The 12,002-nt window shown below is 44.8% G+C and overlaps 1 protein-coding gene across 1 annotated transcript; it reads right to left on the bottom strand.

Annotated features, from left to right (window-relative positions):
• Window positions 1-343: 343 nt before the first annotated feature.
• GRXCR2 (glutaredoxin and cysteine rich domain containing 2) lies at window positions 344-10,081 on the bottom strand. The gene is made up of 3 exons (XM_040976061.1): window positions 9,758-10,081; window positions 3,671-3,895; window positions 344-526 (listed from the first exon to the last, which is right to left on the bottom strand). The coding sequence occupies exons 1-3, from the start codon at window positions 10,079-10,081 to the stop codon at window positions 344-346; spliced, it is 732 nt and encodes a 243-aa protein (XP_040831995.1).
• Window positions 10,082-12,002: the final 1,921 nt, after the last annotated feature.

Below are 12,002 nucleotides of genomic sequence, written 5' to 3'. Positions count from 1 at the left end.
ATGACTTCAACCTGCTGCGTGGGGTGTACATTGATTTGTTCACTGGTGCAAGAAGAAAACTGAGCTAAGTCAAGTGAGATTCCTGCACATATTCCTGGAAGGATAATTTTAAAACCAGTTTCAAAGCAGACTCTAATTTGAAAATGCTCCTGCCACTTAGAACCACATGGAGATGTTGCCAGCTTCACAAAATGTCATAGAATAAATTGAGTTTTGCCAGTGGTGGAGGTGATTGGGGACTGCTGTGGCTTCCTTGCTGAGAAAGGCAGGAGAAAGAGAGAGTAGTTTATCAGAAATAATTTGAGGGAGGGTGTGATGAAAGCAAACATGTGAAAGCCACAGGCTATTGATTGCAAATCTGGCAAGGCTGTAGGCCATTCTCATTGCAGGCGGGGCACCTCAGCGCCCGGTAGGACTCCTTGAATCTGTTGGCCAGCATTGAGAACTTGCTGCCGTGGCACAGAGAGCAGGTGGCACTGCCCGACCCTCGGCAGTGAAGACAGTTGTCCTCAGGCAGCTCCCCTTCCTGCAAGAGACAGGTCAGGGTTTAGTGAGCACAGCAGTTCAAATCCATCGTTCATCCATGCAGATCAAAATAGCACTGGGCTTTCGCAAAAACTGGGATAGAATTAAAAGAATGTGTTTTCCACAAATGCCAATGAGGGAGTTGGCCGCAACATGGGATAATTAAGACATCCCTGCCACCACACCCTGCATTCCAACCGCTTTCCTTTCTCTTGGCCCTTATCGCCCTCCAACATGTTACAGCAATAACTGTAAGGCTGTAAGGCCCACAGGGCAAGAACCATAATTTCTTCCTTGCCAAGTAGTAAGAGAGAACCTTTGTTACATGGCTGGGAGATGTCAGGCGTTGTTCTGAGAGCTCTCTTTGTATCAATCTATCTAATCCTCACAGTGAGCTGGTGTGATATCTTTGTTTTACAGATAACAAAATGAGATAATGAGAATTTAGTTGCCAATAGTCACACTTACAGGTTGGAAGATAGGTATGTTTTAGTGTGGTGAGAGAGTGATGAGACAGGGAGTGAGAGAGAGAATGATTTTATTTGGAACACACAGTGACAGAGATAGTGATGAGCTGTCTGCTGCTTCACTTCCCAAATGCTAAAAAAGCTGGGACTGAGTCAGGAACTCAATCCAGGTCTCCCACGTGGTGGTAGGAACTCAACCAGCTGGGCCATCGCTGCCTCCAGGAAACACGTTAGTAGGAAGCTAGAATTAGGATTGGGGAAGCCGGCACTCAAACCCAGACAACTCGCATACGGGATGTGGGCCTCTCCACTGGCATCCTAATTGGTGGATGAAAGGTCCACAAGAGGCAGTGTTTGGTCCCAGGCACTTAAGCACCAGAATCAGAATGTCCTTGTCAGGGACACTATGATTCGTTGTTGTCCAACGATACGTGCTCAAAAAACACTGGTGTGACTGAGAGACTGAATGGATAAAGGAATCAAGGGATCAGTGTTGTCACATTTCAGAGTTTAGCTCTGATTTCCTGCAGTCCTTTTATTCTGCTACAGAATTGCTTAAGTCCAATGATGAAGAGTCTGCTCTGACTCTGGCCGACCATGGCTAAGGTTGGATGCTGTCTAACATGAGCCATGCTTCTGGAGCAATGACCTTGACCTCTCCTGATTCACTTCTTCACCTGTGAAATGGAAATAATAATGTTTACCTTTGTGTGGAACTGGAATATCAGATGAGGGAATATGATGCCTTAAAAAGTTCATGGGGGGTGGGAAGGAACAGAAAGATACACTTATCTGGATGCAAAAATAACTCTGAAATTCATGCATGATGTTTTTTTCATAGCAAGCATTTTTCATGCACTTTCTGCAGACACATACATGAATTTCAGAAATTTTTTCCTGTTAAGTTTCCTAAAGTCCATTGGTTTCACAGGCAGATTTTTCTCCCTTGCACATTTTATTGTGGCTCAATTCAATTATTCCTCTCCATTTCTTACTCTGCTATTAGATAGGCTCAAGTGTGGCCTGGCGTCCAGCCCTGCCCTGCTCTTCCATCAGGTTCACACTGCTTCCCTGTTCTGTACAACACAACAAAAAGTCTCTCGGTCAGAGGGGGCTCTGCAATGTTGTAGGAAACCTCACTTTGAGAATAAAATTTGCCTGTGCATTTACTGCAGGAAAGATTGGGCAAACAAACAGCAATTTAAAAGACAGTCTAAAGGACAGACAGGTGAAGTATGACCTTTCATTGCAACCTTTAGCTGCACACCTCTGTCCTAGTTTGAAGCATTACAGCTGAACAACATGGAACTCTCCAAATTGAATTTAAAAGTAATTGTCATATCAGGCCTGCTGTTGCTCTTCCATTCAGGCCTGCGGGGTGACCTGCATTTTACTGTTTCTGCCCTTCTTGCAAAAAATATATGCTCCTACAAGTTACAATATGAGAGATAATAGGCAAGTGTTTAAGTGGAAGGTCATTCTTCATTCGAATCACAATGCCCCATCATCTGCCTGCTGTCTGGCTAGGATTTTAATAATGCTGTGTGGAAGATAAGAGATGACAATGGCAGGATGAATGCCTCTCACCTGCTGACACTTTGGTTTTAAATTCACCAACCTTCTTCATATAAACACTTAGCTAATATTTATTGAACACCTATTACATGCCTGGTTTTACTTTTGGAGCTCCAAGGTTGTATTCAACATGAACACAGAGACTGAACCTTACTAACAAAGAAGAAACAATGACCAAATATTCACATAATAATGAGGCTGCTACTGAGAAGAACGATGTGAGGTGTCCTTCAGGGCCATTCTAGAGGATTTCATCCTCATGGAAGCCAGGGAAGAATGCTCTGAGGTCCCAGAGGCCTAGATATCTGGGGAACATTCCAGACACAGGGCATTTGCCTCTGGAAAAAGCAAAGAACCCACGAGGAGTGGATAGATGGGCAATTGTCCAAGATGGAAAGAGATGTGGAAGAGATGATGGCTAGAAACACTAGTAGTGGCCATTCTTCAAAGAACTTCTGGGAATGAATATGGAGTTTGGGGTCTTAGCCTAAAGAACGAAAGGACATTAAAAGCCTTGAGGGAAACGAGGGCGACCAAGGAGGTGACTTGATTAGATATTCATTTCAAAAATATCCTGCAGGGGCCTGTGTCGTAGTACCTTGGGTTAACCCCCTGCCTGCAATGCTGCCAACATCTCATTGTCAGAACACAGGATAGGGCCCTGACTGCCCCAGTGCAGCTTTCTGCTAATTTGCCTGGCAAGGTAGCAGATGAGGATCCATACACATGAAAGACCCTGATGGAATTACAGGGTCCTGGCTTCTGTCTATCCCAGCTGTGGCCATTGCAGCCATCTGGGTAGTGAAGCAAAGGACAGACGATCTATTTCATTTCCCACCCACCCCACCCCCCGCCACTCTTCCATGACAATAAATAGCAAAATAAATCTTTAAAAATATCTTCAAGATGTGAAGTGGCTGGGAGGGGAACCTTCAGAGCCTTCAATGGTATCTGAGTGGCCTGTGCCCTGGAGGACATGAAGGAGAGGTGAAAAAGTGGGGGAAGCTGAGGATAGGAAGGGAAGTGAGGTGGAAGGAAGCTTTGGCACCTGGACCGCAGACTGTCTCCCACAGCCCCGCGGCAGCCGGCCTGTGCTGACATACCTGTGCATATTGGTTACGGCACGTGCTCTCCATCTCCGGCAGAGGCCCATGGTTCTGCTCCCTGTCTCCGTAGCTCTCCTCTTTCCCCATCAGGGACTCCTCTTCAGCCTCCTCCTCCTTCTGCAGCATCTTTCTCATGAAGTCTCTCCTGTCCATGGGGGTTCGGATGATTTTCAGGTTGTTTGTGTAGATGATTATTTTTCCAAAATCGATAATAGGTGGGGGCTAGAAAAATGAAGAATAAACATGGGATTGGGGCCATTCAATTGGTAGGTCGGCTTGGAGGGGAATCACAATGGACCCCAATTCTACCATCTGTACAGTGGGAGACGCTAGAGCATCGTGGAGTCATGTGTCTTTCAGAACCTCAGCTGCACATCTGCAAATGGGCTGACACCAAGTAGTCAACATCCAGACAAGGTAGGTCCCAAAACACAGCAACAATTCCACACAATCTTGTGAACTGATGTTGTCATGAATGACCTCTTGGGATCCCAACCTTCCTTCAGTGAGTCTTAACAGCCTCAGATCCAATAACATGAGAGCTGGTGGCTAGGACCTCGCCCCGACTCTTCTGCTTAATGTTCCTGTGACTAGCTTCAGTCTTATCCCTGTATTAATTGTATCACCTTCTGAGATCTTAAAAATATATAAAAGAGGGTTTTCCAGAGTAGGAGATAATATGCATATGGTGGCACTATCACTGTTACTATTATTAAAAACTGTTCTTCAGTGGGGCATACCCAGTAATGCTACAGAACTAAATGTTTCGGTGCGACTGCTCTGTTAACAAAACTATTCAAGTAAAAACTATTTAGGTACTATAATTAAGCAGTCTCATATCTAGAATCCTTACATATTCAGACAAAATCTGGCTGCAGTAGAACTTCAATATTCAGATTTCTTCCTTTAAAACACTCATGTGGCCTGCTGTTGTGTGGGTTAATCACCACCCACAATGCCAGCATCTTTTTGAGTCCCAGCACTTCCAATTCAGCTCCCTGATAATGTGCCTGGGAAAGCAGTGGAGGATGGCCCAAATGGAGACCTGAATGAACTCCTGGCTCCTAGCTTCACCCTGCCCCAGATACGGCTGTTGTAGCTGTTTGGGGAACGGGCCAGTGGATGGAAGATCTCTCTCTTTCTCTGTCTATTCTTCTCTGTGTAACTGACTTTCAAATCAATCAATCTGTTTTTTTAAAAACACTCATGGTATTTTAAGTAATCACTTCTGAAGGCATGAGCTCCCTATCCAGCCCCGTTTTCTCTCCCTCCCTCTGATGGATCATGTAGCAGCTTCCATTTCCTATTGTTTTATGTACACCAGATTCCAATTTCACACTCTGGACTATCAGTTTCTGAGCACTGGAAGATAAGGATGGTGGTACCTTTGGAAGGTCCCATTTCTACTTCCACTAATAGCCAAAGAGGCTCGGTTACTAGGAAGCTCTTTCGTCTGCACAGGCGAGCTGTTGTTTTGTTTTCTGAGAGCAAACATTGAATACACTACGAGAATCTGAGAGCACCTGCATCAGCTCCATCTAAGCTAATCTGTGTCTGAGACATCTGAGGATAGCCCATCTATTTTATACTGCGTTCCCAAGATACAGGGGCCCGAAGCATCTAAGGTGTGCTTAAGTTTCAGCTACCCTGACAGCCAAATTTTCCTTGTGTCTAAGGAAACTCTCTGGGTGTAACTGAAGTTCATGTTATCTGCTTACACCCGATTTCCCTAGGAGGAACATGCACTCTTGCATTATAGAGGACCAGGATGGAGTCAAGGATGTTTTGTTTCCTTCCACAGTGCCCAGAATGGCGGCCTGTGTGACTGAACACCCACAGATGCCTGGGTGTCTGTGGCAACATGCCTAGAGATTGCTTCTTAGGCACCCTTAAAGCTTTCCAGCGTCCTGTGTTTCAATGAAGGATGGCCCTGCTGCAAATAGAAACGTAATGGGTTCTGGGGACAGCCACACATGAGGTGAAATTTTGTTCAGATATTATTTGACCACAGCAAGAGATGTTCACATTATTTAACCCTTAGAACATTTTCTCCCAATTTGTAAAGCTCCTTTACAATATTATGAAAATGAAATTATATAATACATATGAAATGGATGTTCACAGCAAACATGACATCTTTTTTCCATTTTTTGGTGGACTTTATCAACTTCAGTTGGTTTTAATTCCTCAAAAGGTTTTAATTATTTAGAGCTATTTTCTCTTAGAGCTATTGAAAAACTCAGCATTTCTTTGTAAGAACCTTCTCCTTATTACAATAGTGGGAAAACATTTACTGAACATATATGATGTGCTAGGCACTATGGTAAATGCTTCCTATGGTTATGTTCTGGAATCGCCACATGAACCCTCGTAAGCACACACTTCCGTTGCCTTCATCTCCTAGATGATGATGTTGGGGCTGTGTGACAGTAAGAAGCTTGCCTGGCTTCACACGGCAAGTGGGCAAACTGGACATCAAATTTGGTTTGACGGACAGTGAGCCCTTCCTTTTAAATTGTTATCATGATTGTTACTGTGATAAAATATGCACACCGTATGATTATCTTTTGAACCAGCATACTATTATTATAGAAAAAGACACATGCCATAAAAACTGTCCATGGTAGCCACTTCCAAGTGCATAGAGTTTAGTGGCTTTGCGTGCCTCCCTAGGGCTGTGTAACCACCACCATCAGTCTCCAGATCTCTGTCTTCCTAAATGAAACTCCGAATCTGTTCAACAATAACTCTTCCTTCTCTCCTGCTGCCAACAGGCTTCCTATTTCTGCCTCAATATGACACAACGTGATGAGTCTATGATGCACGTGGACTCACACCACACTTATCCTTCTGTGACTGGCTGGTTCCACATTATGTCCTCAAGATTCATCCATGTGTATTACGAGTCAAAGTGTCCTTTCTTTTTAAGTCTGAGTAGTATTCCGTGATAAGTCTGCATCCCATTGAGTTTGCCCATTCCACATGCAATGAACACTCGTATCATTACTACCTTTATAGACATCTGTGAATGATGCTGTCATGAACACAAATATATGAAAATCTGCTGCAATTCAGAGTCCTTGCTTTGAATCATTGCGCTTAACCTGATGGTGTCTCATTGTGAGAATTTGCCAGACCTCTTCTTTTTTATTAGACTCACTAATGAAAACTAGTGGCGACCAGCACGATGGTGTAGTGGTTAAGATCCTCGCCTTGCATGCACCAGGATCTAATGTGGGTGCCGGTTTTAATTCCAGCAGCCCCGCTTTCCCATCCAGCTCCCTGCTTGTTGCCTGGGAAAGCAGTCGAGGACGGCCCAAAGCCTTGGGACCCTGCACCCACTTGGGAGACCTGGAAGAGGTTCCTGGCTTCAAATTGGCTCAGCTCCAGCCGTTGCGGCCACTTTGGGAGTGAATCAACAGATGGAAGATCTTCTCTATCTCTCCTCTCTGTATATCCGCCTTTCCAATAAAAATAAAATATATCTTTAAACAAAACAAACAAAACAAAAACTAGTGGCATCCCAGCTCTCATTTCTTTGATTTTTTTCCATAAAAATCACACTGACAAATTGTTTCCATGGGTGGCCCCATAAGAATCCATCTTGGCCATTCACACCCAGAGGTTGGCTCAGGTTACCAAGTGAACGGGACACTTGATTGTGCCACAGGAAAATGAGAATGCTGGGGGCAAGCAGGTCTCAACATTTCAGCAAGGCCTCTGGAGTGCCATATTCAAACCAACTGCACCATCTTGTCATGAAATCTGTATATTTTTTGGTAAATTCATATCAAATCAACATTTCCATTAATGTATTTAGCACATGATGTATAGCAGTCCAAAAATCATCTATCCTCGTTTTGTCCAAAGAACTCCAGCTCTGTAAATTCTAAACCTACAAATAATATATAAAGAAATATTGGAGCAGGTATTTGCTGTAGCAGTTATGTTGTTGCTTGAGATAACCGCAACCCATATTGGAGTGCCTAGTTTGAGTCTCAGCTGCTCCACGTCTGATCCAGCACACTGAGACAGGCAGCGGATGACTGTCCAAGTACCTGGGCCCTTGTCAGTCATGTGGGACACCTGAACTGAAATCCTGGCTCCTGACTTTGGCCTGGTCCAGCCCCACCTGTTGCAGCATGTGGGGAATGAACAAGCAGATGGAAGGTCTCTGTCTCCATCTCTCTGCTTTTCAAATGAAATGGAAATATTCTTTTTAATGGGAAACAACAAATACCGCTAGTGCTAGATAGAGCTGAGCTCCTAGGAGTTGAACCCTCAGTTCACAGTGGATGTTACTATTACCACTGCTTTTATGTAATGCTTTTGTTCTCTATGCAGAAACATGCCATAAAGCAAAAGGCACAGGGAGTTGGAAGACATGGATTCTTATAACATGTCCACACCTATGTCGCTGTAAAACTGGATGTGTCCCTTAATAATATGGTGCTCAATTTTTCTCATCTGCAAAGCAGAAATGGCTATACTATGGCCAACATGCTGGCTCAACTGGCTAATCCTCTATCTGCCAGCGTCAGCATCCCTTGTGGGTGCCGAAGTGAGTCCCAGATGCTCCACTTTCCATCCAGCTCCCTACTTGTGGCCTGGAAAAGCAGCGAAGAACACGCCAAAGCCTTGGGACCCTGCACCTATTTGGGAGACCTGGAAGAGGCTCCTGGCTCCTGGCATCAGATCGGCTCAGCTGCAGCCACTGTGACCATTTGGAGAGTGAACAAGTAGACAGATCTTTCTTTCTGTCTCCACTTCTCTTTGTAAATTTGCCTTTCCAATAAAAAGATACACAGATAGAAATAGAGAGAGAGGGAGGGAGGGAGGAAGGGAGAGAGAGAGAGAGAAAGAAAGAAAGAAAGAAGAAAGAAAGAAAAAGAAGTAGAGAAAGAAAGGCTATCTTTTGCCTTCCTCCTCAAAGATACAATAGAGACCCAATGTGGAAGGCAGAGACAGAGAAAACAAGTCACAGTGCTTTATAAAACATAGATCACTCCACAATAAGGGGATGTTCATCCCAGCTCCCCTGAATATTAAAAAAAAAACTGATATTATCTCTTGCATTTATGGATACAGCCACAATTACATTTTTACCAGCACCAGCAATACCAATACATTTGCCTACAATAAATGTATTACCTACTACCTTAGGAAACATAATAAAAATGATTCAAGGGTAATTATCTGATTTTCACACTTTAAAAGTGAGAGCATACCCTGGTGTGCTATTCATTAATAACCTGTACATACTATATAATTGTATTTAATCTTGTTTAAAAAGTAGTCATGTTCTCATTGACAGGGAGTTTCTACACATCTCACATGAATTTTTGGAAATCACTGGCATTTTCCCAGTTCTTCTAGCCTGAAAGAACATCATGTCAGGGTTTTTGATTATACACATTACTAGAGAAGGCAACTGAAATTCACAGATAAAACACCTGCTTCCATTGAGCTATTAACTCGAACTTCTTCCCTAGGTAATGTAAGCTCTAGCTGGTTTACTTTTCACCATCTCTTCTCAACAGACCCATTATCCAGAGCTCATGCTAATGAGCTATGAAACGGCAAAAAAAATAGACAGACACACATTTTAGAAAGTAGGTAGCAGGAGGCAGTGGGGGAGCAGGGACGGCGGCAGGAAAGGCATGGATCAACTACATGCTGAGTGTCTGCAGTAAAGGCAGCATTTGCAAGCACTCAGCTCCTTCGGAAAACAAAATGACCCACGGCCACACAATTTTCTAAAAGCAGTTTGGTAATCTTCAAACCACTGCACCTCTGTTTAATTTCCATCCCAAGAAAGCCCTGCCAGATTCAGCGACAATGTATTACCCTGCACAGAAGTGGAGTATCACATACATGCTCACTGCGCTTTCCAATGAGTCATTAATAACCGTGCTATGTTTGCCCCAGACACGTTATTCTAATAACATTGATCTCACCTACAACCCTAGTCTCCAGGTGGGACCAGGGAGTGAGCAAGGTACAAATCAGAAGCACTTAACGTGCTCCTTTAAGCACACTGCAAGAACCCTGCCCTTCAACTGACATGCCACGTACAATACCAACCTTATGGTCATTCGCCTTGTAATCGTTGAACAGAGGCTGGCTGCTCGCCAAAGTGTAGGCGCTGCCCTCTCTAAACACACTGATCCTCTGAGCAGTCAGCTTAGGGGAGTATATCTGGGGCTTGGGGGCTTCCCCAGACCCGTACACACCATCCATGGGTTCAAGGGACTCCTGGAGAAAACTGTGAGGATATTCCTCCTTTGGTGACTCTAATTCCTGCCCGTCCTCAAAGACCTGCTTCAACACTCGACCGCTGTAGGAGGAGGAGATTTTAAATCGTACTTTCCGGGGTTTGTCGTCGCTCTTCTTCTCAGGGTCCTCCATCAGCGGGAAGTTCGCCCTGTGGTTTCCAGGCTTCTGGGCAGCCAGTGAAAACGTGGGGCTCTGAGAAAAAGGTGTCTTATGTTCTGTCCTCCTGCATATAATTAATTCAAGTGGATGCCGCGCTGTGATCAGCTTACGGTAACTGACACCTGTGTGTTAACTATTCATTGACCTTCATGAAAATGTAGCGGTGGTGGGTTTATGGGGTGCCTGGATCGCCAGGCGAGACTGGTTCCCCTCCTAATCCTAAGATCATGCCTTCACCCCAAACTTAACTGTTAGCCTGAGGATGAGTGAGTGGTTTACGCAGAAAAGTACCAATGCAGCAGGGATCAAATACCCAGTGTCACACTGCTAACAATAACAATCAACTTGTCACCAGTTTAATAGGTCTCAGATACTGTTATATGCATTTTCTTACTTCCTGCTCACAATAACCCTTCCCAGAAAGTATAATCTTTAGAAATATATATGTTTATTTGAAAGACAGAGTGACACACGAGAGAGAGAGAGAACGGGCATGCACTGGACTAGGCTGAAGTCAGGAGCCAGGAGCTTCATTGAGGTCTCTCACATGGATGAGGTGGTCCGAGCACTTGGGGGCATCATCCACTGCATTTTCATGTACATCAGCAGAAATGTGAATCAGAAAGTGGATGAGACTGCAACTCTGGCTTAGCAAGCTAAGCCTGCACCTACGACGCCAGCATCCCAAATGGGTGCCAGTTCAAGTCCTGGTCACTCCACTTCTGATCCAGCCACCTGCTTATGCACCTGGGAAGGTAATGGAAGATGGTCCAAGTGCTTGGGCCCTTGTACCATGTGAGAGACGCAGAAGAAGCTCTAGCCTGGCACAGATCTGGCCTGGCCATAACCTTTAAAGCCAATTAGGGGTGAGTCACTGGATAAAACATATTCTCTCCCTGTCTCTCCTCCTCTCTCAATAACTGCTTTTCAAATAAACAAGAGCAAAAAACGAAAGTGGAGCAGCCATGATTCAAACTTGCATAATATGGCATTCCAGTGTCTGGGTAGCAGCTTCACCCACCGTGCCACGATTGTCCCGTTCTCTCTGCTTTACAGAAGGGAAAGCGACACTGAGGGCTGCTGCCCCATTTGCCCCCTCTATTCCAGACGGGTGGCTGATGGAAGGGGGATAGATCTATCCGTCTATCAAGGCGATTGTCTCCTAGCATCCTAACACAATGCAGTTACCTGAACTCCATTGTTTAAAACAAGAAGAGGTCAGGAGTCCTGAGCCCTGGAGCTTCTGGCCCTTCATGAGCCACTGCAGCTCCACTCTGAGTAGCGGCTAAAGTCCTCACTTTGCACATGCTGGGATCCCAGCAGCCCCGCTTCCCATTCTGCTCCCTGCTTGTGGCCTGGGAAAGCAGTTGAGGACAGCCCAAAGCCTTGGGATCTGCACCTGCGTAGGAGACCTGGAAGAGGCTCCTGGCCTCTGGCTCCTGGCATCAGATCAGCTCATCTCCAGCAGTTGTGGCCACTTGGGGAGTGAATCAGCGGACAGAAGATCTTTGTCTCCCCTCTTCTCCGAATATCTGACTCTGCAATAAAAAGAAATAGATCTTTGAAAAAATAACAACAGAAGATTAAATCAATGAACAACCCAGTGCTAAGATGACAGAACCAAATTACCACCCATTCATATGAACTCTGAATGCGATTGGCTTAAACTCATCACTCAAACATCATAGTTTAGCAGACAGTGAGCTGTGCCGTAAGAGTGACCCATGAAAACGGAGGTTGGTGAGAAACACCCCAAAGAGCCTAGACACATAACTGCATGCGGTGTGTGAGTTCTGAATGCTTCCTGGACAAACTGGGTGTTAAACGGAAGTGGAGAATTGTTGCCAATTTCCTATGCAAGAAAATGTTCTATTTTCAGTGAGAGAATGTCCTT

This window comes from Ochotona curzoniae, unplaced genomic scaffold, assembly GCF_017591425.1.
Source record: "Ochotona curzoniae isolate NIBS_2020 unplaced genomic scaffold, NIBS_Ocur_1.0 contig_1, whole genome shotgun sequence".
Taxonomy (NCBI): domain Eukaryota; kingdom Metazoa; phylum Chordata; class Mammalia; order Lagomorpha; family Ochotonidae; genus Ochotona; species Ochotona curzoniae.
Note: the sequence above shows the minus strand (reverse complement) of the source record. Positions and strands in the feature narration are given on the sequence as shown.